At 45.0% G+C, this 27,371-nt stretch overlaps 1 protein-coding gene across 6 annotated transcripts in view; it reads left to right on the top strand.

Annotated features, from left to right (window-relative positions):
- The window catches only part of HIPK1 (homeodomain interacting protein kinase 1), a 71,366-nt gene that overhangs the window by 19,886 nt on the left and 24,109 nt on the right, over positions 1-27,371 (top strand). For 4 of the 6 annotated variants that reach the window (XM_044283465.1, XM_044283468.1, XM_044283467.1 and 1 more), the window contains exons 3-8: positions 2,175-2,294; positions 3,553-4,633; positions 13,272-13,395; positions 23,842-23,961; positions 25,016-25,102; positions 26,328-26,512. In XM_044283465.1, coding sequence (XP_044139400.1) covers positions 2,175-2,294; positions 3,553-4,633; positions 13,272-13,395; positions 23,842-23,961; positions 25,016-25,102; positions 26,328-26,512 — 1,717 coding nt within the window. The remainder of the gene's footprint in view (positions 1-2,174; positions 2,295-3,552; positions 4,634-13,271; positions 13,396-23,841; positions 23,962-25,015; positions 25,103-26,327; positions 26,513-27,371) is intronic. The other 2 variants (XM_044283466.1, XM_044283469.1) reach the window with 1 other exon arrangement.

Here is a 27,371-nt window from a genome sequence, read left to right as displayed (position 1 = left end):
TATGTTGTGTGTTAATCAAGGCCTCATAGAAGTTAATGGGGCTGCGTGAAAATCGCAAGAATCCGCAAGCGAGGATGCAGTGCGATTTTCACGCATGGTTGCTATGATGACAGTCTATTCACTGTATTATTTTCCCTTATAACATGGTTATAAGGGAAAATAATAGCATTCTTTAATACAGAATGCTTAGTAGGTCAATTGAGGGTTAAATAATAAAAAAAAATATATTAACTCTCCTCCTCCAATTGATTGCGTAGCTGCCGGTCTCCTGTTCTTTCTTCAGGACCTGTCAAAGGGACCTGTGGTGACATCACTGTGTTCATCACAGGGTACATCACATGATCCATCACCATGGTAATGGACCATGTGATGAGCTCAGTGACATCGCCACAGGTCCCGAAGAAAGAACAGGAGACCTGCAGCTGCGCGATCAATTGCAGGAGGTGAGTTAATTTTTATTTTTTTATTTTTTTAAACCCTCATTGGCACTGCGCCACCAATGTTGATTATACTGTGGTGTTGGGGGGGGCGCACTGCGCCACCAATGAAGATAACTGACCTGTTAATACAAATACAGGAGGCGGGTGCCGGAATCAAATAGCCTGCACCCGACCTCTATGACAAGGAGCTGCGATCTGCTGCAGTTAACCCCTCAGATACCGCACCCGGATCCAGCACCCGCCTCCTGTATTTTTATTAACAGGTCAGTTATCTTCATTGGTGGCGCAGTGGCCACAGCCCCTCCTCCTCCTCCTGTCTCTCTTCTTATTGGTGGCGGCAGCAGCACAGGGGGGAGGGAGAGATTCCTTTCTCCACTGCACTGCTGAGAAGAACATCGGCGGCAGGGCAGAGAACTATCAGCTCCTGTGCCCGTCGCTGTATTCAGAGCTGCGGCGGCGGGTCTAGTCGCAAATGGCGACAAGACTAAAAAGTCTTGTCGCCATTTGTAAATTCTAAGTTGCATTGGCGACCATTTTGGTCACCATCTGGAGCCCTGTATGAGGTTAGAAAATGTGGCTACTTCTTCCGTAAGCAGCCCCCCCCCCCCCCCCATGGGCCTTGGCTGGTATTGCATCTCATTCCCATTCAATCAAACATTCATGATGGAAGGATGGTCTCCTGATTGTCTGCCGGATGAATATGGTTACTATACCAGCACATACTACATTGCTTCACCATCTGGAGGTTTTTCACTGTGACTAGTTGCTCTTTTATTTCTGTAGATTGCTGCCACTTTTTTTTTTTTTTTTTCACATGATTGGTATGACAGCTAATAATTTTCTAATTGGACCTGTGGATTTGAGAGAAATGTAAATGCATCATTATAAATTGTACGCCATGGAGCCCTTGCCGTGAATTGTTTTTGAGAGGTCTCATGGAAAAAGCTGCACGTTGGAGCTAGTGCTATACATTTCAGGCCACAGCAAAATGTCATGCCCCAGGAGGTCAGAGCAGTATAAATTCTTCTTTCGCGCCCCTAGAGAGCTTCCAATTGGAAAAAATAAACATCAGGCCTTCCATGCTGAGAAATTGTTTTCTGGAATCCGCAGACCGCTTCGACCGCTGCCTTCTTATTTTTAGAGAAGGCAGAAGGCTAGATCTCGTCAATTAAAACATTGATTTGACTGTGCCAAGTGATTGGCGCAAGGCAAACGGGGTGCCCATATTCAAAAAAGGATCAAGGTCCTCCACAGGTAATTATAGACCAGTTAGTTTAACTTCTGTTGTGGGGAAAATGTTTGAAGGACTCTTAAGGGACTGTATACAGGAGTATGTCACTATAAATAACATTATAAGCGATAACCAGCATAGGTTTACCAAGGACAGAAGTTGTCAGACTAACCTGATTTGTTTTTATGAGGAGGTGAGTAGTAGCCTGGACAGAGGGGCGGCTGTGGATGTAGTGTTTCTGGATTTTGCAAAGGCTTTTGATGCTGTCCCTCATAGACGCTTAATGGGTAAAGTAAGGTCTATTGGCTTGGAAAGTATAGTTTGTAATTGGATTGAAAACTGGCTGAAGGACCGTGTCCAGAGAGTTGTGGTCAATGATTCCTATTCAGAATGCTCCCAGGTTATAAGTGGTGTACCCCAAGGTTCAGGGCTGGGCCCTTTATTTAATTTATTTATTAATGATATTGAGGAGGGGATTAATTGCACCATATCTATTTTTGCAGATGACACTAAGCTGTGTAGAACTGTACGGTCTATGGAAGATGTCCACAAACTACAAGCTGACATGAACACTCTGAGAGATTGGGCAACAACTTGGCAAATGAGGTTCAATGTGGACAAATGTAAAGTTATGCATCTTGGTAGTAATAATCTCTGTGCTTCATATGTCCTAGGTGATGTAGCACTGGGAGAGTCACTTATAGAGAAGGATTTGGGTGTCCTTGTGGATGGTGGATTAAATTACAGCATACAATGTCAATCAGCTGCTTCTAAGGCCACCAGGATATTGTCATGCATTAAACGAGGCATGGACTCGTGGGGCAGGGATGTAATATTACCACTTTACAAAGCGCTTGTGTGGCCTCATCTGGAATATGCACTTCAGTTCTGGACACCAGTCCATAGAAAGGACGCTCTGCAGCTGGAAAAAGTACAGAGGAGAGCGACTAAACTTATAAGGGGCTTGGAGGGTCTTAGTTATGAAGAAAGATTAAAAGAATTTAATTTATTTAGTCTTGAGAAGAGACGTCTAAGGGGGGGACATGATTAACCTATACAAATATATAAATGGGCCATACAAAAAATAGTCAAAAACTGTTCCATGTAAAATGCCCTCAAAAGACAAGGGGGCACTGCCTCTGACTGGAGAAGAAAAAGTTCAGTCTCCAGAAGCGTCAAAGCTTCTTTACTGTAAGAACTGTGAATCTGTGGAATAGACTTCCTCAGGACGTGGTCACAGCAGGAACCGTGGACAGTTTTTAAAAAGGGCTTAGACAAATTCTTAAAAGTAAAAAACATTAATGCTTATGAAAACATGTAGAAATCGGAGTCTCACTTCCTTCTGGGATTTGCGTACCCACCTATCTCTTGGTTGAACTTGATGGACGTATGTGTTTTTCCAACCATAGTGGCTATGAAAGCGGGGGAGTTCATTTCATTTGCATACACGTTTTATCAGTGTCGCCAGGTCCGGCTGACCATCTAAAGCCTCATGCACACAGCTGTAAGTGTTTTGCGGATCTGCTAATCCGCATCACACGGATCCTGGCCGACTGAATGCCACCATTCATTTATCTTCTGTAGAAACGGACAAGAGTAGGATATGTTCTATCTTTTTTGCAGGGCCGCAGAACGGTCGTGTGGATGTGGACAGCACACGGTGTGTGTTGAAATGAATGGGTCTGCATCTGGCCGTGTACATGAGCCCTAATGTGTATGAGGGGGTGTCCTGAAATGAAAGGAGGATTGGACCATTGTATTTCAACATGTCCAATGAGCCACCGCCAGAGGTTGCGTTTCAGTCGCTACTTCAAGATTGTGTGTGTCTTGGGCACGTAAATTGCATACAATAAGATAACACATGTCTCTTCTATCTTCCAGGTATGGCATCACAGCTGCAGGTGTTCTCCCCTCCTTCGGTATCGTCCAGTGCCTTCTGTAGTGCAAAGAAACTTAAAGTTGAGCCTTCTGGCTGGGATGTTACGGGACAGGGTAATAGCAACAAGTATTACGCACACGGCAAGAACCTCTCAGTCGCTCAAGGGCACGCAAGTTCATCTCACCCGGTAGCCAACTTCAGTCTACCTGCCTACCAGCCCAGTCTCCTCATTCCAGCCTCTGCAGCAGAGCATATAGTGGTAACGGCCGCCGACAGTACCGGCAGCGGGCCCACCACCTCCTCCTTCCAGAGCAGCCAAATCCTCAACCACAGAAGCAACGTTTCTTTACTGGAACCGTACCAAAAATGTGGACTGAAAAGAAAAAGTGAAGAGGTGGACAGCAACGGTAGCGTGCAGATTATTGATGAACGGCCACCTCTAATGCTGCAAAACAGAACCGCGGTGGGTGCTGCTGCCACGACCACCACTGTAACCACTAAAAGCAGCAGTTCCAGTGGCGAGGGGGATTACCAGCTCGTTCAGCATGAGATTCTGTGTTCCATGACCAACAGCTATGAAGTCCTGGAGTTTTTGGGCCGAGGGACTTTTGGCCAAGTGGCGAAATGCTGGAAGCGAAGCACCAAGGAAATTGTGGCCATTAAGATCCTAAAGAACCATCCTTCCTATGCCAGGCAAGGCCAGATAGAAGTAAGCATCCTCTCGCGCCTGAGCAACGAGAATGCGGACGAGTACAACTTTGTACGTTCGTACGAGTGCTTCCAGCACAAGAATCACACTTGCCTTGTTTTTGAAATGTTGGAACAGAACTTATATGACTTTCTGAAGCAGAATAAGTTCAGCCCTCTTCCGCTGAAGTACATTCGACCCATATTACAGCAGGTTGCCACTGCCCTGATGAAGCTGAAGAGCTTGGGGCTGATTCATGCTGACCTGAAACCAGAGAACATCATGCTGGTGGATCCAGCGCGTCAGCCGTACAGAGTGAAGGTGATCGACTTCGGCTCCGCCAGCCATGTTTCCAAGGCCGTGTGCTCCACCTACTTGCAGTCTCGGTACTACAGGTACAGATTTATGAGCTACTTTTTATGTTTTTAACTCACGCTTGAACTTGTAGCATCCCCCATCTCCCTTTTCTGCCGCATGTGAATATTCCCTAAATGTCTGAGCATAGTTGTTTTTTTTTGTTGGTGTGTAAGGAGTAGGGATCGACCGATATAGATTTTTTAGGGCCGATACCGATAATTTGTGAACTTTCAGGCCGATAGCCGATAATTTATACCGATATTCTGGGAATTTTTATTTTTGAAAAAAAAAAAAAATTCCCACAAATCTGCTGAAAATTAATGTTTATTGTTAATGTGTAGTTTTTTTTGTAAATATTTCTTTTATACTTAATATTTAGGGGTTTTATTTTTGTAACTTTTTTTTTTAGTGTTTTTTTTTTTTTTTTTTACTAACTTTTAGCCCCTTTAGGGACTAGAACCCTTGTCCTATTCACCCTGATAGAGATCTATCAGGGTGAATAGGAGCTCACTGTCCCTGCTGCTCTGTGCTTTGTGCACACAGCAGCATGGAGCTTACTATGGCAGCCAGGGCTTCAATAGCGTCCTGGCTGCCATGGTAACCGATCGGAGCCCCAGCATTACACTGCTGGGGCTCCGATCGGAGGAGGAGGGGAGAGGGGAACCTGTGGAGGGGCGCACTGCGCCACCAATGGGTCCGACACCCGGCACCCCCTCCGATCAGCTGTTTGAAGAGGAGACTCGCGCGGTGTCAGCGCTGCCTCCTTTTCACTGTTTACCTTCTAGCCGTTGCATCTGCAGTGGTGAGCAGGTGTAATTACACCCAAGCCGCCCCATTCATTTCAATAGGAAGGCTTGGGTGTAATTACACCTGCTCACCACTGCAGATGCAACGGCTAGAAGGTAAACAGTGAAGAGGAGGCAGGCTGACACCATGCGAGTCTCCTCTTCAAACAGCTGATCGGAGGGGGTGCCGGGTGTCGGACCCCGGCCGATCTGATATTGATGACCTATCCTGGGGATAGGTCATCAATAAATATAACTTGGACAACCCCTTTAATCTCTCATTTATTCATATACAGGAGGTGGGAGCTGGCTGCAGAATCACATAGCCGGCTCCCGACCTCTATGAGCAGTAGCTGCGATCCGCGGCACCTGAGGGGTTAACTACCACAGATCGCAGCTACCGCTCATAGAGGTCGGGAGCCGGCAATGTGATCCTGCAGCCAGCTCCCGCCTCCTGTATATGAATAAATGAGAGATTAAGCTTCATTGGTGGCGCAGTGGCCATAGCTCCTCCCCTCCTCTTGTCCTCCCTCCTCTCATTGGTGGCAGCAGCAGCAGCACAGAGGGGGAGGAGACACTGCTCCTTCTCCCCTGTGCTGCTAAGGGGAACACGGAGAGCGCTGACAGCAGCGCGATCTGTGTTCCCCATACGCTATCGGAATATCGGCAAAATAAATGCCGATACCGATAGTGTTCAAAATCCTGAATATCGGCCGATAATATCGGTAAATCCGATAAACGGTCGATCCCTAGTAAGGAGGACCTGTCGCCACTCCTCACTATTTTTAGTATCTACCAGCCCATCAATTTCTGGATTATCTTTTCTTAGGACTTTGTTGTGCTGTTTCCCTCCTAGAAATGTATGAATAAAATGAGAACCGGACAGTACGTTCCCCTTGTCCATGCCGTGTGTCCCTGCACAGTCTGTCAGTACTGATTAGATACAGGCAGAAGGTGTAGGGGCACACCCATGAATTTCTAGAAGGAATAACAGGCCCGGCACAACACAACCCTAACAAAAGATGCTCAAAAGTTGTGTGGAAAACAAGCATTTACACAAATAGACGAGACTGTAGAGGTGACGGGTCCTCTTTCATCTGTAACTGAATATCATAGTGCCTCTGTCAGTTTGATAGATTTACAGGTTTCTCCAACCCAGAAAGTGACAGCGTTCACGGTATGACCTATTTTTTTTTTTTCTCTTTTGTGTAAACTTTCTCGCCACACCTATTCCAGTAAACGCGAAGCGGGTTATGTAAGTCACTTAGCCTTTTGTTCACTTGTATAACAGAAGACGTCCTATGGCAGTGATGGCTAACCTCCGGCACTCCAGCTGTTGTGAGACTATGACTCCCAGCATTCTCCATTCATTTCTATAGAGTTCTGAGAACAGCCAAGCAAGGGGGCATCTTGGGAGTCGTTGTCTGACCACAGCTGGAGTGCCAGAGGTTAGCCATCACAGTCTGGATAATGCCCTGTGGCTGGGCAGCCTTCATAAGTTCTTCATAATAGACTTGTCCTATCTTTTGCAGAGTGGAAGCAAGGACCTAGAAGCCCATGGAAAAACACGGAAGCCCTTCTGTAGGCTTCCAGGTCCGTGCCTCTGCATTGCCAAAGATGGAGCATGTCTTATCTTCGGCAGCATCTTGCAGATCGTGATCCATTTGAAGTCAATGGGTGCAGGGTGCACTCAGCCGTTACCCGTGTTTTGCGGACCAGCTGTTTGCAGTCCGCAACACTGACCCGGTGGCCCAACAGTCGTGTGAGTGGGACTCTAAAGCGATTCTGTTCTAAAGGTTATAGCATGTCAGACTGTGTAGTGTATATTGTGCCATGGTATGTACAGGGAAGCGGGATCTGTCAGGTCAGCTGCACCATGGTCTTGTGAGCGCTTTGTGGAAAGGACATACTGATCATCCGTGTTCTTTCTGCATCCATATGTCCCTTCCGCAGAGGATTGAAAAAATGTGATTCACTGACCCAGTGAAGTCAGTGGGTCCACATAAATGGATGCAAAATGGTCTTCCATATTTTGTGGACTGCAAAATACATAGGGTCGTGTGAGTGTACGTGCAAGATAGAGTCCATTAAGGGTCTGTCACCACAAAATCCAGTGCTATCTGAAAGCAGCAGGTTATAGAGCAGGAGGAGCTGAGCAGATTGATATATAGCTTTATGGGAGAAGATTCAGTAAAATCTGTAATTTTAAAATTTTCTATCTTTGCTTTTTCTAACAGCTATGGGTACAGGAGGGAGGTGTTACCAGTGACGGCTATCTCTGTATACACACTTACACACACGATACCATCAATCACTGATAACACCTCTCTCCTGTACAGATATTAGTGATTGACGACTGTCTCTGTATACACACTTACACACACAATACCATCAATCACTGATAACACCTCTCTCCTTTACAACTATCAGTGACTGACAGCTATCTCTGTATACACACTTACACATACACAATGCCATCGATCACTGATAATACCCTCCTCCTGCTTTTTCCACCTCCTGTGAACAGCTGAGACAAAAAAGTAAAAATGACACACACACACACACAATGCCATCAGTCACTAATAACACCTCCCCATGTACAGATATCAGTGACTGACGGCTGTCTCTGTATACACGATTACACACACAATACCATCAATCACTGATAACACCTCCCCATGTACAGATATCAGTGACTGACGGCTGTCTCTGTATACACGATTACACACACAATACCATCAATCACTGATAACACCTCCCCATGTACAGATATCAGTGACTGACGGCTATCTCTGTATACACACTTACACACACACTGCCATCAATCACTGATAATACCCTCCTCCTGCTTTTTCCACCTCCTGTGAACAGCTGAGACAAAAAAGTAAAAATGACACACACACACACACACACAGCCATCAGTCACTGATAACACCTCCCCATGTACATATATCTGTGACTGACGGCTATCTCTGTATACACACTTACACACACACTGCCATCAATCACTGATAATACCCTCCTCCTGCTTTTTCCACCTCCTGTGAACAGCTGAGACAAAAAAGTAAAAATGACACACACACACACACACACACACACACACACACACACACACACACACACACACACACACACTGCCATCAGTCACTGATAACACCTCCCCATGTACATATATCTGTGACTGACGGCTGTCTCTGTATACACGATTACACACACAATGCCATCAGTCACTGATAACACCTCCCCATGTACAGATATCAGTGACTGACGGCTATCTCTGTATACACACTTACACACACACACTGCCATCAATCACTGATAATACCCTCCTCCTGCTTTTTCCACCTCCTGTGAACAAAAAAGTAAAAATGACACATTTTACTGAGCTTTTTCTCCTAAAAATATATACTTCTCTGCTCAGCTTCTCTTGCTTTAGTCTATAGCATTGCGCCTTCAGATTGCATTACATTTTGTGGTGACGGGTACTCTTTAGCCCCTGACTGACATGTGTATGGAGGTTGTCTGGCTCTTCTACCGGCAGTGTCAATGATACAAGACAACTCCAACCACAATGTTTCAGATGCCGAGGATGATTGCAAACTGGGCACCTTAGAGGCCCTCTGACAGGACGCCCCTACCCACCCAATGAGCCCATGGGAGCCGTTAAGTTACATTGGCAGGCCTGCTATTGTAAGGCCAGGGCTCAAAAGGGTTTTGCCAGTTTCTAATGTAATTTGTCAAAATGCCATATGCAGCCCTGTATGCTTGTACAGGCAAATCATCTGCCCCGGTGTCGGTGAAGTAAATATACTTGGGCTACTTTCACACTAGCGTTCGGCTGTCCGTTCGTGAGCTCTGTTTGAAGGGGCTCACGAGCGGACCCGAACGCTTCCGTCCAGCCCTGATGCAGTCTGAATGGATGCGGATCCGCTCAGACTGCATCAGTCTAGCGGCGTTCAGCCTCCGCTCAGCAGGCGGACACCTGAACGTTCGGGTGTCCGCCTGGCCGTGCGGAGGCGTGCGGATCCGTTCCAACTTACAATGTAAGTCAATGGGGACGGATCCGTTTGAAGATGCCACAATATGGCTCAATCTTCAAGCGGATCCGTCCCCCATTGACTTTCAATGTAAAAGTCTGGACGGATCCGCTCAGGCTAATTTCACACTTAGCTTTTTTTTGCCAATTTAATGCAGACGGATCCGTTCTGAACGGAGCCTCCGTCTGCATTAATATGATCGGATCCGTTCAGAACGGATCCGATCGAACGCTAGTGTGAAAGTAGCCTTACCTGTCACTTTCCAAGACGACAGCTGCTTTTGGGTACCTCTTGTTCTGTGCAGGTGCCAAATGGTAAATGGACATGTCTCGGGGGCATTGTCATCCTGAATGGGGAAATGGCCTTCACTATAGGCTTCTTCCACGCTCAGCCTCTACATTCTTTGCTAATTACATTTCCTTTTAGCCTTTTGGTTTGTGTAATTATTGTTCTTTTGGTTTGAACATATGTCATTTGTAATGTCTCTTCTGGTTTCACTTGAGTTTGACATGCAATCAGTACAGATCTGTTCTCCACTTACAGACGATCCATGTTTTCATCCTTTCCCACTATATAGAAGTGGTTTTGCATCTAGAAACATAAACCTCTTAAAAGGGTCATGTGGCAAAAAAAACTATATATATATTTTTAGAAAGTTCTGAAATAACGAAAGAAGTCTAAAGTTCCTTTCATGTAGGAGGGAGGATTGGGCTGGTTAAAGAGGTGTTCCCGATAGTTTAATGTTGATGGCCTTATCCTCAGGTTAGGTTATCAATACCTGATCGTTGCTTACCTTATAGCACTGTACATTATATTGTGGCTGTGCTTGGTATTGCACCCCAGGCCCCTTCATGTTAATGGCCTGGGTTGCACGTAGGCCAAGTGACCGATGAACTTTACGTCACTGGCCTAGTAAGAGGTCACAGAGGTCACAGAGCTCACCAGACCACTTCAGCCCCTTCAACCTGCTGATCAACAGGGGTGCCAGGAGTCAGACCCCCAACAATCAGATTGAAGACCTATCCTGAGAGTAGGCCATCATTATTAAACTCTCTAAAAACCCCTTTAAAGGAAACAAGCCCTCACACGTGCGGCCAAAGTCCTCATTTGTCAGCTGACCTGATTTTATTTTATTTTTTTGTGGCACCTAAAATCTGATGTTTTATTTAGTAGTTAGGCAGCATACATAGTGACGTTTCAACCCTCAGGTCTTTATCAAGCCCAATGTTGCATTTACAATGGTAGTAATGCCACTTGGTGTCGTACCTGAAGGCCAAACCCATCAAACCCATTAGACTGAAGTCAGATGAACTTGCCGGTTTCATTAAGACTTGATTTGAACTTGGGGATGTATGGGGGTCTTTTTGCATCACAATAGCAAGCTGCATGACTAAGAGCCCACATGGATCTTAGATTCTGCGAGGACCCAGCTAAGTAAAGCTTTTGAGATGGAACCTTGTTTCTACATCTGGCAAACCACTTCTGAAGATGTCATGCAGCGTTTTTCATAGATATGTGAAGCCTGCCAACGTCATAACCTGAAGGGCTGGTGGTAGAAGCAATGAATGCATGTCCCAGTGACCTGTATCGGAGCATGTCTGACTTCATGTAGACAACGTAGATTCTGGTTTCGGGGCAGGCTCGTTTAGCAGCGTCTTTCAGATTCGAGGCAAGGTGCTGGAGCTGGGGTTGAAGGGGGGGCTGTTCTTGGGTTCCTTTCTTAACTTTGTGTGTGTGTATATAAATTTATTTCTTTTATAAGCATATGTGTTCATTTATCGCTAAAGTATCACATTTTGGAGTTTAAGATGAGACAATCTAAAGGTGCACCAGATTTATCATCCAGCATCGGCCACTGTGATACATTTTGCTCATGTTAATCCAAGGATTCATAAAAGGTCATGCACAGGAAGATACTTTGGAACTCCTAGGGGGTCATTTACTATACTGAAATATGCCTATATTAGGCATGATTCAGGAGCAGATGCCGCCACACCAGGTCTAAAACTGTGGGTAAGGAAGGGGACGCGGCGGCACGCCCTTCTCATTTACTATTTTCTTCGCCTGCTGTAGGCGTAAAAAAAGGTCTAAATGTAAGACGGCTATGAAGCCGTCTTACATTTAGGACTGGCACTGGATGTGCCGAAGTTATGGAGAGGCCGGTGCCTCTTCATAACTCCAGGGGATCCACCGCCCAGTATAGGGATTATTAGGACCGGCGTCTAAAACGCCAGTCTTAGTAAATGTGCCCCATAATGCATGCACTCCATTTAGAGATTAGTACGTTTCCGGGGGAGATGGATTTAGATGTATTTGTAAAATACATATATTTACTGTTCTCTTTGCGTAGGATGTGTAAAGACCTGGTTGAATTATTGCCCTGTGCAGTTCTTGGTGAGGAAATCGTATGCTGTAGATCCATCTCCCCCTGGAATTCTGGACTACTTCTCCTAACTTAGTGAAGTAGGAAAGATTTGACCTAGGCCACAGATTTGTTATGAAGCAGTTGCTTTGAGTCAGATGAAATGACAGTAAATGTACATGGTTTTTATGCCCAGAAATCTCTGTTTCTGCTCTTTAGTTTATGAAAACAGCCTTCTAAAAATCATGGCATTGAGATGATGTGGGATCGGGGTTAATGAACAGTCATCTGCTGCCTTTCCCAGCTTGGGCAGAGTCCTTAGAAGGGATATGTTGAATTGCATGCTTCAAAGCTTTCTAATAGAAGGGGCTTTTTATTATTTTTTATTTCATGTCATTATATTAAGAAGAAAAAAAAAATCCTTTAGTTGATGCTCTGGCCCCCACTCTTTTCAGCAGGACTGTTCATCTGTAGAGGTTACTTTTCAGTAGTCATCTCATTATCACATGCAGGATTACAATGAAAGAACACGGGTAGCATTTCACCATTCACAAAAGGTGATGGTCACAGCTTATCTACTCGCCCTCCCTGCACAACGACCTCTGCACATATCACATAACATGGCTAGAATACTCTTCCATAGAATTCATTGAGTTCTTTTCAGTCCCTTGTGCCCATGTTGTTGCTGTAAAGCATATCCCTAAATACTGTTAACAGTTCAGGCAAGATGGCTGCCCCCATAAATGTGTACTGAAAATAAAAATAAAAATCTTTAATCAGAAAATAAAAGCATATTACAAAAGCTAACTTGTGTTGCCTTCCATTTTGGCAGGACAGGTTGACTAATGTCTATGGTCGTGTCCTACGTCAGTTGGATTTCTACACGCCTGATCCTTTATTCTCAAGAGAGATAAGTTGCCATCACAAGTCTCTAGCAGTGTCTTGCCACCCTCACCCTATTGAGAACTCGTGCATGTGTACGGGGGGGGGGTCGTCAAGCGGAATAGCCGTGACGACCCCCCCCCCCCTATGACCACCTTTAGGTTTAATACTTGCTCTAGATGTTACTGTAGGGAACGTCACTTTCTTCTTTGTAGGCCTCTTTATTGAGCGCACACAATAGAGAAGAGCGCTTATCATGGCTCCCGGCGTGTCTGGTTTAGAAAGATAACTGTCTTACTAATGTATAGCTGTTCTTGTGTTTACTGTATTTTCACTGGAGCAAGTGGACAGTACATTGGGGTACTTGTAGGACTAGTTTGGTGGCAATCCACTACCCCCAAGGACTTCTCCTCAAGACAATCTAGCAAAGACGAAATGGCACAGCAGGCTGAAAAGCGAGACCTCCTTGCATTACTGGCCAGAAGTGTGACAACTAGTGGTGTAGATAAAAAAATAAATTTTATGACTTGGATTACACAATTGTATTTTACGATGAGTCATTAAGCTCTTTTCATAATTTTCTGTACTTTTTTCTCCTTCCATCGCACAGAGCTCCTGAGATCATCCTTGGGCTACCGTTTTGTGAAGCAATAGACATGTGGTCTCTAGGTTGTGTGATAGCGGAGCTGTTCCTCGGGTGGCCTCTCTATCCAGGTGCTTCAGAGTATGATCAGGTAACTTTTGAACCTCGTGCTCAAATGAATTATTCCTCTTTATGTAAAGAAACGTTTAAAAAATGATTTCTCAATGTCGAATGGAAGTGTTACACGTCAGTAGGCCCTAAAACATATAAAAGTAACCAAATTACTTTTTCTACGCTTTCCTACATGCGTACTAGCTATTTATAGTGGAAACAACTTTTTGTGATGCTCTCGAACCCCCAATTTAACTGTAGACCCGTACATACCCAGGTATCCTCTGTCTTCCACTCTGCACATCATCATATTAGCACGTCCGTAATAATTTGATTGCATGGGGCAGGCAGTTTTACTCTGTTCCAGGCCCTTGTGCGGACGTCAGTCGCGTAGCACTGTGTCAATACTTCACAACATACACAGAAACCACATAGCTGAGCAATGGGACGGCCGATCCACATGGCTTTTCAGAGATTTTCATATTGATGACCTATGTTCTGGATTGGTTCTCAGTATCAGATTAGCAGGAGTCCTGCACCCAGAACCTCTGCCGATCAGCCGTTTGAAGAATCTGCATGCTCTGCTAAGTGTTGCTGCTTTTTCCTAGGCCACGTGATGTCACATGAAGCTCAGTCCCGTTCAAGTGAATGGGACTGAGCTGCAATACCAAGCACAGCTGTCATACAACGTACAGCGCTGGGCTCCTGGGCGTTGGACCCCCCATGAATCTGATATCGATTACCTAGCATCAATGTCGAAATCTCGGAAAACCTCTTTAAATGCTGTATTTTATGTAAAAAAAAATCAATGCTGAATATTTTTGTCGCTGGATAACCCTTTTAATCAGATGACAAAGCAGCCATGTCAGGTCAGCTGGGAAGAGGGGTGTACTACGGCCAGATCATCTGAAGTGGGGGGGCTGCACCTTGATGCATGCTTCACATCCGCTTCTTCCATCCCTGGAGGTGGATTAAGGGGGATTTGATGTTCGCTGCTGGGAGCACTCCCTTTTATAGTTTGTCAGGGATGTCCAACCTGCGACCTCCAGCTGTTGCAAAACTACAACTCCCAGCATGCCCAAACAGTCTACAGCTATCGGCTTACAGCAGGGCATTGTGGGAGTTGTAGTTTTTCAACACCTGGAGGGACGCCAGTTGAGCATGCCTGGCCTACAGCTATCAGGGCATGATTTGAGTTGTAGTTTTGCAACAGCTGGAGGGCAGCAGGTTGGACATCCCTGGTTTTAGTAAATGCAGTTTGGGTAAAAGCAAATGAATCTCTTCAGTCTGTATGTCTCGGTAGTCTACCGACATGTAATAGCTTACTGCTTGTGGTCCAGATGGTCGGAGGTAGACTCCTAGCTATGTAATGATTGCCGGGTAGTAAGTCACCCCCCCATGTGTTGATGAGAGTGAGCCATGTGTAGGTGTCCCTGGGACAGGGTAGCTGGTGTACTGCCAGCGCTCTTACATCATGCTCTTCTTGGATGAGATCACCACCAGTATGTTTGCTGGAGCTGGAACTTTCCGTCCAGGTGTTCAGGCCTTACGGATAATCCTAAAACACGATGCCAGTCATTGCAGCCGTGGTGAAACAGCTCCTTAAAGGGGTTGTCTGGGAATACGTCATTCCTAACAGGTGCCAGCAGCCTGTATGAGAAGCTTTCTGAAAGTAGCCGCTCTCCTGGGGGAGACTGAATAGTCTCGCAGATTTTTATTTATTTGTTCCAGTAAAGATTATATGTTTTATAATGAAGTGTGCTGGAGAACAGAAAAGAGGCATGCAACGTAATAAATTTGGAGCATCTTGGCTGGCTTCACACATCAGAAAAATCTGCTGCGGAAACCGCGGAAGCTATCTGAGGCCGACCCTGTGAATCAGCATTTTGTATGCCACGGATCTGCCTATTTCTTTAGCTCCATTCAGTGGTCTAATCCCTGCAGGAACACATGCTAGAGTTAAGGCCTCTTGCACACGGCCGTTGTGCATCCGTTCCGTGCATTGGGGACCGTAATTTGTGGTCCCAAATGCACGGGCAACGTCCATGCGGTGGCCGGGACGGATCGAGACAAGTTCTATTATTATAAAAAAAATTATGGTGCAGAGGCACAGACAGAAACACCATGGAAGAATTCCTTAGTGCCTCTGCGGGTTTCCGATACGGGCTTCCGTTCCTCATCTCCGTGATTGCAGACCGATTCAAGTGAATGGCTCCGCATCCGTGATTGTGGACCTGCCATATACGGGCAGCAATACGGCCACGGGCACACAACGTTCGTGTGCAAGAGGCCTAACTGTGATTGCTACGTGAAAACCATTTCAGGAAAAAATATCTAGAAATCTGTACTGGAATAATCTGCAGCCGCAAGATTGGCAACGCAGACTCATTTACAACAGTGGGAGGTGGATTCTGTGCAGTGTTCAGTGCAGAAATACATGCATGAAAACCACTGTGTGAATGACCCCCAATGCATGGAAAGGGTGCATATGTGAAATAAATTTCCCCTTAAAGGGGTTCTACGAGACCTCTGGATAGGTCATCAGTTTCTAATCGGTGGGGGGTCTGACACCCGGCACCCCTGCTGATCAGCTTTTTGAGAAGTCACCACCGCTCGCAGTAGCACTACAGCTTAGCCTAGACCATATGACGGCACGTTCATTGCGCAACCCCATTGAAGTCAATGAGACTGAACTGGGATACAAAGTGCAGCCATTATACAATATACGGCGCTGTGCTTGGGGAGCTGATAGACTGCGGCGGTGCTTCTGTGAGCGCTGGTGCCTTCTCAAACACCTGATCGGTGGAGGTGTCGGCCCCCACCGATCAGATACGCATGACCTATCCAAATGATCAGTCATCAATAGTAAACTCTGGGGAAACCCCCTTTTGATATTCACAGCATGTGGGAGAAATTCCCAATGTTTTCCTTTTTAAAGAGATTTTCTGAGATTTTGATGACCTCTGGATAGGTTATCAGTATCTGATCGGTAGGGTCTGCCCCTGCCGAACAGCTATTCGCTACTGTAAGTGCCGTGGTCTTCTCTCAGCTTTTCCTAGGCAAGTGGCGACACGTTCATCAGTCAAGTGGCCTAGGGCAGCTCAGCCCCATAGGAGTGAATGGGGCTGAGCTCCAATACCATGCATAGCTGCTATAAAAACGTTTGGCGCTGTGCTTGGTAAACTGCCAGAAGGCCATGGCTCTCACAGGAGCGCTGATACCTTCTCAAACAGCTGATCGGCGGGGGTTCTGTGTGTCAAACCCCCACCAATCAGATACTGACGTCCAAGACAGGTCATCAGTATTAAAATCTTGGAAACCCCTTTTAAGGATTGTTTCCTTTCTCATCCGTCCTGGGATCCCTTCATACATTTGCATCAATTTATAAACCATATTCAGCTACGCTTGAACTCTCATTGAAAAGTGGCGCTGTATGTACCGATGGAAATGCCCATCAGATAAATGCCATGACTTTTCCAAACCATAGGTCGTCTGTGGTTTTAAAAATTGCTGTGTGTAAATGGGCCTTGAGGGTGAGCAAGGAGCTTGCTGTCAAAACAACCCATTCAGATGGACCTGATCCTGGGTCTGTAACAGATCTGCCCTGTGTGAATAAAGCTTTATGGTTGAGTTTGTTTGAGGACCTGTATGTTTTGTGCTGAGAACATGAGCATTAAAGGATAGCGTAAAAAAAAATATCTTTGCTTTGGCCAACAATCGGGCTTGATTTTTATGAAACCTTCAGCTCAAGAGGACATGAGTATTTTTCAAACCGAGCAGACGCCACTGGAGCCGCTTATCTCGGAGGGGAACAGAAAAATTCCATCCCATCAGATTCTTCTTTCCCGATTTGGCCCTCTTAGCGTCTGCTGGTCTCTGTGCACTTTATATCAGGCCGGCTGGTATGCTTGCTTCGTCAGTCACCAGAAGAGGTCTTGTGAGGAGTAGCGATGAATTACTTCTGTGCTTTCTTCACTTATCTAGTGGGAAGTCCGCTCTGCAGACAGGAATTGTATGCTCTGTAGGACCCTCCTAGAATGGTCTCCAGCATTTCACGGCTCGTATTTGTGTATAAACAGTTTCATTTCTCAGTTTGTGCCATGTGTTGGAACCTCACTCTTCACCCTAGTGATTTCTGTGCTATTTGAGGCGACAGGGCGGTGCACTTCTCTTTCAGTGAGGGTTCCTCAGCGGGAGCACCTGGCTGTTGGGTGGCACCTGTATGCTACCAACATTTTCTGACACCACGCTTCATGTGCTGAGGTACAACCGCTGAGATTTTAGTAGGTGAAGATAAGAAACGTAACGACCATATGCTTTGTGGAGCGTGACGCCCCTCCTATGTAGTGCTCTGCATATCCATACTGGTAGCTTTACAAGCTGGACCATAAGACATCTACGGTTTTTACTAATCTCTACATTGCGGGTAAGGTTAGATGGGAGTATCCTGTTTGCTTATGTAAAACCACTGCCCTCAAACATCCTGCACATATAAGCAAATGCGGAGCCCTTCTCTTCTCTGGTCTCCTGCATAATAGTCACTGTGACATTCACTAGCTGCGAGAGACTAGGAAGAATACTGCAATCAGTGGACTCCATTCCCATTTTTGGAAGTACAGTATTGATGTGCTATCCTCTGGGTGGGTCATCAATATCTGATCCATGGGGGTCTGACACTTGGTACTGCCTGCTGTTTAAAGAGGCTGTGCCTAGAGCATGTGACCCATGAACGTGACATCACTGGCCAAGGAAGAGGACGCAGTTTTCATCAGAGCACTGTGGCCTATGATCGGGGGTGCTGGCAGTCGGGTACCCCACAGGTCCGATATTGATGATCTATCCTGAGCATAGGTCATGAATATATTATTCCCCCTAAAAACAGTTTTTTTTTTTTTTTTCATAAAAAAAAATAAATAGGTGATGGTGGACATGTATAATATTAAAAGATAATCCTTTTGCTTCTGAAGTATTGTTTATACTGGAGGGGGCTGCCAGATGCCCACTTTAAAGAGGTTACCCAGCTTCCGAAAAAAATATAAACGACCCTAAGGCCTCTTTCACACGGGCGTCAGTCTTTTTGCCGGATAAGAGTCGGGTGCGTTGCGGGAAAATGCACGATTTTCCCGCGCGAGTGCAAAACATTGTCATGCGTTGCACTCGCGTGAGAAAAATCGCGCATGTTTGGTACCCAAACCCGAACTTCTTCATAGAAGTTCGGGCTTGGGATTGATGTTCTGAAGATTGTATTATTTTCCCTTATAACATGGTTATAAGGGAAAATAATAGCATTCTGAATACAGAATGCATAGTAAACCAGCGCTAGAGGGGTTAAAAAAATAAATAAATAAATTTAACTCACCTTAGTCCACTTGATCGCGAAGCCCGGCATCTCCTTGTGTCTCCTCTGCGCTGAGCGGCTGAACAGGACCTGGGGTGAGCTGCTCCATTAAATACAGGTTAAGGACCTTCGATGACATCACTCCAGTAATCACATGGTACGTCACATGATCTTTTACCATGGTGATTCACCGTGGTAAAAGACCATGTGATGACCGGAGTGACGTCATCGAAGGTCCTTAAGCGATATTTAATGGAGCAGCTCACCCAAGGTCCTGTTCAGCCGCTCAGTGCAGAGGAGACACAAGGAGATGCCGGGCTTCGTGATCAAGTGGACTAAGGTGAGTTAAATTATTTTTTATTTTTTTTTAACCCCTCTAGCGCTGGTTTACTATGCATTCTGTATTCAGAATGCTATTATTTTCCCTTATAACCATGTTATAAGGGAAAATAATAATGATCGGGTCTCCTAGCAACCGTGCGTGCAAATCGCACGGCATCCGTACTTGCTTGCGGATGCCATCCGATTTTCACACACCCCATTCATTTCTATGGGGCCTGCGTCACGTCGAAATCGGACAATATAGAGCATGCTGCGATTTCAACGGATCGCACCCGCACGGAAAACTCGCCCGTGTGAAAGGGGCCTAAGTGTTATAATAATAAAAATGTACTATTTGGCTCTCCAACCCCCTCCCATATTCAATAATGTTCTGGTGCTCACCCAGTCTGTTTGGCCAGCACGTGACGTCACACAGCCATCAGCGATCACATACCGCTCTTCTGGCATTAGCGAGCAGAGCTATGGTACCAGTAGTATAGAAACTGACTGCCGAGGCCATTGATCTGCCGCATCCGTCACGTTCTGGCTTGTAAACAAAAAACAGGGGAATGGTGGAGCGAGTGCACTGAATTTGTGGGATATTCGTAAGGTAAGTAGTATAAATAGATTTGTATATATATATTTTTTTTTTCTTTTTTTTTTTCTTTTTTTTGCATGAAAATGACACCCTCTGTGCGAATTGCCTCACCCATCACTCTTCATTATGTAGTTTGCTGAGGCTGCACCACACACAAGCACATTGTGATCAGGCTTAATAATTAGGCCATGTGACCGACGAACGAAACGTCACACGGCTTAGGGAAACCATCATGAAGGCCGTTGTTTGCCTGGGGTCGGACCCCCATTGATTAGATACTGATGAGCTGTTCTGAAGATATCTGAGGATATTAAATAATGTTGATTTCTTGTTCTCTAGATAGAGCTTTTCAACAGTCATCTCCTTATTACAGGCAGGATTACAGTGACTGATATTACCTCTGGTAGATTGTGTGTTATCTATACTTTCACAAAAGGTTATGGTCAAACTTATGTACTCCGTTCCCCGCACTGTGACCTCTATACAGAGCATGTCTAGGAAACTCTCCTATCACAGTGAACGAGTCTATGGACCCATTATCTTGTACAGAAAATAAAATAAAAAATGTACAGGAGAGTCATCAAAACTGGTGTAAAGGAAAACTGGCTTAGTTAGCCCGAGCAACCAATCGGATTCCACCTTTCATTTTTCAGCGTTCCTTTGGAAAATGAAAGGATCAATCTGATTGGTTGCTATGGGCAACTAAGCCAGTTTTCCTTTACACCAGTTTTGATAAATCTCCCACAATGTGTCACTATCTGATTTCAAGTGGGAGAATAAATTAAAGGTGGCACATTGCTGAGGCCTATGGGCTCATACCTCTGTTTCCAATTTTGTACAGAAACCAGCAGAAAGAAAAAAAATTCTAGGGGAGAATTCCTCTGTAATATGGTGCCTTACACACCACATAGAATGGCTCTGTAGTGTCGCGGTGTGGCTTAAATGGATTTTTAAAGTGCTGACCTATCCTCAGTATAGGTCATCAGTATCTGATCAGTGAGAGTCTGACTCCCGCTAATCAGCTGTTTGAAGAGACTGCAGCGCTCCTGTGAGTGCCGTGGCCTTTTGGGCCAGTGACGTCCCATGGCCTAGGCGCAGCTCACGCTACTTACAGTGAATGGGGCTGAGCTGCAATACCAAGCACAGCCACTATACAGTGAACGGCGCTGTGGTTGGTTAGCTTTGTTGAGTGCCACCACAACCTCTTCAAACAGCCGATCGGTGGGGGCGCCAGGCATTGGACCCCCGCCTATCAGATACTTGGGCCTATCCCGAGGATAGCTCATCAGTACTACTCATACTCGTCAGTAGAAATCCTGCTGGTAAATAATTTGACATCACCTAGGATCCAGTGCGTCCTTTGAGAGTCGGCATCGCCAGAAAAATCCTGCAGCGCTTCCTGGTTGTGCCTGCAGGGACTACTTAGGTACCATATGACGGGGGAATGAGTAATGATTTTCCAGGCCTCGCTATGCAGTGTTCATCATCCGGCTGTTTCCAGGAATAAAGCTGCATCGCGCTTTATGGAGGTAGCCCTGGGGTCTTGTCCTTGTACGAGGTGATTTTTATCAAACTGGGGTGTAGGAAAACTGGCTTACTTGCCCCTAGCAACCAATCAGATCCCACCTTACATTTCCCAAAGGATCTGTGAAAAATTAAAGGTGGAATCTGATTGGTTGCTGTAGGCTACTTAGTCATCTTGTTTGGGCAGTGAACTAGTGACGTGTTGGACGTGATGACCTGTCAGCGCGCCTGCTCCCTAACTGCCAAAGCTGTAAATGATTGCCTGTGCAGCCGCAGTGACCAGCCCTTTGACACACTTAGTAACTTTCCAGAGGAAATCTGGCTTTCAGCAGTTAAAAATAAATGGCCGCAGTCGGGTGGTTTCCCTGGAGCGAGCCCATCTTCTGAGAATCTTATCTGTGCTGTGGGTGGGAAGACGGCTTGTTTTCCGATATGATCAGCTTTTCGTCTCTGGCACGCCCTGTGAAGACACTTATTGTTTTGTGCATTCATCTTTAGAAAGGTCTGTATGTACTTATACTCTTCATATATAAGTGCACCGCCACAAATCGTAAAGTGCCAACTTCAGCACAACTTTTCAGCCACTTCTGGCTCTGCTCTCGGCTTGCTTGTGGTCGCACACGAGTCACAGATTTACCGCCACTCCACGTCCCCTCCAGCTGTACGTGGCGAGAAGATGGGACGACCTGCATCATGATCTATCCCACAGAGCCCTACTAATTATAATAGCTTGGCAGGCCAGCTTGCTGAAGATGCAGGACCACTGGCCTTGTCTGGAGAGCTTCACTTAACCCTTACCTAACCCTCCAGGCCACCTGCACAGACCGTATCGGTTTTAGTGATCTGTAAATAGAGGATCCGCAAAACAGACTCCAGCCGTGTGCTGCCCGCGTTTGCCCTTCCGCCTGTCCCACAGTATGTTTTGAATGCCTGTTCTTGTCTGCAAACTGGACTAGAATAGAATAGGACCTTTTTTCTTTTTTTTTTTTTTTTTGGCGTGGTCACATTGAAATGAATGGGTCCACAACTGATCCTCAAAAAATGCTGAGATGTTGACCAAAGCTACGGTCGTGTGCATGAGGCCTTACATTAGTTACACTTAAACATGTAATCTGCTGTTAATTTAGAAATGTTCAGACCTTTATAACCCGTTTCTCACCACTGTGAATGGCGTTCGGTCTTTTTCCGAAGCTTGAAGTACATTGAAGCAGGTTTAAAGGGGTTGTGCCATGAAAGATATTTGGCATTTTTCAAACCAGCACCTGGATTTGAATATTTTTGTAGATGCATGTAATTAAAAATTTAGTATAGCCACCAAGTTATTCAATAAAATGTCTCTGTATAGCGCCACCTGCTGTTTGTTCTTGTCCACCCCACTGAGCTGGCCGCGCTGGTCAGTTTAAATCTTTAACTGTCACCAACTATAACTTCTGTGGCAGTTGCAGGGAAAGAGGTACAGCAGAAAGGACACGCCCCCTGAGCTGCCAGCCTGAATTAAATCTAGCAGAGCAATTAGACCAATGAATGAGAAGAACTCTGGTTCCATGTGTGGTAAAGGGTTGGTTCTAGCTTTCTTAGACTTAGACCCCTTTCTTAGACCCCTTTAACTGCAGTTCAGACTGTGTTCAAGCCTTCTGTCGTAGGTAGAAGTCAGGAACTTATTCCAGTGTGTATCTTTGACTGAAGGCTCATTGACTTCAGTTAGTTAAAAAAAGTGTACTGCAGAGTTGTTTTTTTGGCAGACCCACTGTATAAGAAAGAGCAGTCTGCTGAAATTTCCGGTACAGAAAAGGTGGAAAAAAAACAGTATATTAATGTATACTGGCCCAAAAGTACAGAGAAAACAAAGTCTGCAGTAGGACAAAAAGCTTGGTAAGCCCCACCCATTAGCCAAGCCCCACCCCTTAGCCATCCATCATCCAAAGATGGAGGAGCTCAGCAGCAGATTATCCTCTATGTTCTGTCCATGATTTCTACAAGTCCGATTGTCATTTTGCAGTATTTTCTCCACAATCCTGCCACAAACAGCGGGGACAACTATATTTTTAGGTTACATTTGCATTCACCTCTAGATTTAGCGTTCCTTTAAGGTGACTTGACCGGAAGACTCCAAACTTGGATCCACTTTTCATCAAATATTATCTGGGTTCCCCACGAACCTGAGCATGTAGTCCTGCATCACCTTCACAGTACAGTCGCCCACCGTGCAGGAAATTGCAGCACAGCCCCATTCATGTGGGTGCAGTTCTCTGCGCAGCCGGGTTATGGATGGCAAGTTAAAGAAATCAAGTAGCAGACAGGTACAGAGCCTAAAATCCACGGGTAATGGACGTTTTTTTTTTTTCATTGACGTATTGCTGGAGCTCTACTTTTTGGTAGTTTAGCTGTATATCTAAATTCTATGACCATAAAGCTTGACGTCATTGGAAAGGTGCTTGTTTTTGTGGAATCGGATATTTGCCAGCCTGCTGCTGCCGACGTCCTGTCTGCCTGACCGATAATCTGGATGTGACAGATACGTGCGCCTCTTCCCTTCATCTTTAAAAGTACAAACCCCTTAATGGCTTTTTCATTTTCAGCTGTTCTCTTTATAAAAAAAAATATTTTTTCTTCAAGGTCTCTCTCTTTCATGATCAAACTAAACCTCGAGTCTGAAAAGCTGTCATCGCCGCATGTTAAATTGCTGCCATTATTGTGTGTTTCAGATAAGGTACATCTCCCAGACACAAGGACTTCCTGCAGAGTACCTTCTCAGTGCTGGAACAAAGACTTCCAGATTTTTCAATCGAGACCCAGATCTGGGCTACCCATTATGGAGGTTAAAGGTAAAATTAAAATGTATTCTGACATGTCATCTGCATGCGTCTGGGTGGGAGGGAAACTGACCGCTAATTCTTACAATACACGTGGGTTTGCTGTAGAGATTTGGAAGCCATCCAAAGCGTATGTCTGAAGGTTGGCATCTCATGAAGTATGTCTGTTGCATGTGCTTTGCAGAATCTGAGAGTTGGTCACTAAACGCAGGACCTTCAATCAAGATGGAGGCTTTTTTTTTTTTTTTAAAGAATATTATTTTATTTTTATTTTTTTGCATTTCGGCAGTACTATGCCACTGAAAATGAAATACAAAATATTGTCCTTCGGTAGTGGTCAGCACCGATATAAACCTTCTATAGAAGAGATAGGTAACCCATGTAAGTTTACTACTGCTGTGAAGGGGGATATGTTATTATGTAGTAGTAGGAATAGAATTGGGCATCAGGCTATGAGTAAAAACTTACTATGTGTAGTTTGAAATGCGTAAGTGTCTTTTTTATTATTAATTATTATTATTGTTTTTTGTTATTGTTTTTTGTTATTGTTGTTGTGTTTTTTTATTTTAATTTTTTTTTGTTTTTGTTTTATACCCTTGTTTGAGATTATTTTTTTTAGAAGCCGGAATCAAATACAAGATTATATGGAGTCCTGGAGCACATCTTTATTTGAATAGAATTAGGATAACAGTATGACTTGTTCTCCAGATAGGCCTAGATAAAGATGTCCACAGAAGAGGGTTGCACTTATTGGCGTAATCTGTGATGCTCTAAGGCTACTTTCACACTCACGTTTTGGGTGGGTCCGTCATGGATCTGCAAAAAACGGATCCATTACAATAATACAACTGTATGCATCCATCATGACGATGGCCATGCTAAAAGTCCAAACAAAAGGTTGACGTAGAGGGACATGGAAGGACTTCAAAAGATTACATCCAGAACACCATCCGTTTTTTTGTGTAAAATAATGCATAAAATATTAATTACATCGGTTAATATGTAATAATGTCACTTTTGATGGTAGTGTGCCTTTACAGCCATTTATTGTTTATCTCCTGTGCAGACGCCAGAAGAGCATGAAATGGAAACTGGAATAAAATCTAAAGAGGCTCGCAAGTACATCTTCAACTGTTTAGATGACATGGCACAAGTGAGTGTTGGATCTGTGTTCATGAGGGCTAAATGACGCCCCAGATAAGCAGCATTAGTTGTACGGAGAGCGAATAGTGAATAGGAAGGGGCCGCTGTCTTCCTTTTCCCTTGACGCAGTATCATGTTTGTCTGTAGTCTGTGTCTGACCTATTTATTTCAGTACCAGGCCAGCCCGCAGATATTTTTATGGTTTGCCTGTTATGCTACAATTATAACTTATCATCTATCCACGGGATAAGTGTCTGATTACAGGGAGCTCTGCTCTGTCCACTAAGATCCCTACTTGTCATGAGAAGTAGTGGGTGCCATGTTTGCATGGATTAGCGGTCGAGGATGCGCACTACTGCTGATCATAGTACATAACATAAGGCCGAAAAAAGACATTTTTCCATCTAGTTCAGCCTGTCATCCTGCAAGTTGATCCAGAGGAAGGCAAAAAAAAACTGTGAGGTAGAAGCCAATTTTCCTCACTTTAGGGGATCCAATTAAATTTCTTTAGGACTGACTAGTTCATTGCTTTCTGCCAGTCCCATAGCGATTGAGCTGCAGTGCTTAACAGGACATGGGACCCTCTTGTTCTCATGATAGTTGGGAATCTAAGTGGTCGGTCATCTGTGATTATCCTACAAATTGATAAGTTATGATTCTGGTGCTACCCTGTTAAAAGGGTTTTCTGAGACTTTTATATACTGATGACCTATCCTCTGGATCATTTGGATAGGTCATCCGTATCTGATCGGTGGGGGTCCGACACCTGGGACTCTGGCTGATCAGCTTTTTGAGAAAGCATCGGCGCCCCTCAGAGTGCTGCGGCCTTATCGCAGCCTACCAAGCACAGCGCCGTACATTGTACAGAGGCTATGCTTGGTATCGCAATCGGCTCCACTTCAATGGGGCTTAGCTGCGCCTAGGCCATATGACCGATGAATGTGACATCATATGGCCTAGGGAAAGCTGCGTGAAGACACTGGCACTACTGTGAGCATCGGTGCCCTCTCAAACAGCTGGTTGGAGGGGGTCCCGGATGTCAGGCCCTCCACCGGTCAGATACTGATGACCTATTCAGAGGATGTCATTAGTATATGTCTTGGAAAACCCCTTTAAAGAAGGTCCACCATACTGTATATAGTTTTTTTTGTTCTGTGTTACATAGAATAGGTCAGAAATGTCCGGACTAGGTGCCATCTCTCCTACATGGTGTTAATTTCTCCCCCGTTTAATAGGTGAACATGTCGACAGACCTAGAAGGCACAGATATGTTGGCAGAGAAGGCAGACAGAAGAGAATATATAGACTTGCTGAAGAAAATGTTGACTATTGACGCAGATAAGAGGATCACTCCGATGAAAACCTTACATCACCCTTTTGTTACCATGAATCATCTGCTGGACTTCCCGCACAGTAACCAGTAAGTAGGAACGTTACCAGGCACACAGAAACATCCTGTTCAAGCGTACTTCCAGGAAAATTTCAGCTAAGCGCTTCTCTGGATGACACACAAGGCTTTCATTTTTAAACTTTTTTTAATTCGTCCTTCAAGTTCTGCAGCGATGCCAGACGCACAGTAGATAAAAATCAGTGGTAATTCTGTATGCACCTTATTTCCTGAAAGTTGATTAGGCGAATGAAAAAGATGATTGAACGTACTGTGCACATAGCACAACTACAGCATTTTATAGAAGCTGAAGTTAGGTGGGTGGTTTGGCTTTTGATGACCTAATTGTGCAGCTACAAAAAAAATATCCATCTATTTGCGAGAAGATTTTCAGTAGGAGCGGAAAGCCTTGTATGTTAGGCCCTCTTCAGATCAAGGTAATGGCGTCTGCTTCACAAGGACGCCAGAAAAGTTACCAGCATACGCACGAACAGTGTCCATGTCTGTTAACCCAACACAGGGCAAAAGAGTATCCTTTTGGCCTCCCTTTTGCTGGTAAACCACAAAAAGGGTAGTACACTATGCTGTTCTATAAAACGGTATACGGAAGGGAAAAAAACGTATACCTTTTTCTTCTTGCAATGGGAACCTATGGGCAAATTATTCCACTCTGACTATACCGTGGGATACATCACAGGCGTCAGCTGGAGTTATCCTTTGGGAGCCTTTCCTGTGTGCATTATCGTGATGTGAACAGGGCCTAAAGACTCCTTTACATTGGACGACAGAGCAGCGGATTGTCGGGAAGGAAGCTTTTTCTTCCCGACAATCGCTTGCTCGTCAGAGGAGGAGACCGCTGCATGTACATGTGATCGGGAATGTCATCCCTCGT

The sequence above is a fragment of the Bufo gargarizans genome, chromosome 3 (genome assembly GCF_014858855.1).
Source record: "Bufo gargarizans isolate SCDJY-AF-19 chromosome 3, ASM1485885v1, whole genome shotgun sequence".
NCBI lineage: Eukaryota > Metazoa > Chordata > Amphibia > Anura > Bufonidae > Bufo > Bufo gargarizans.
The sequence above is the reverse complement of the archived record's forward strand: the minus strand, read 5'-3'. Positions and strand labels throughout refer to the sequence as shown.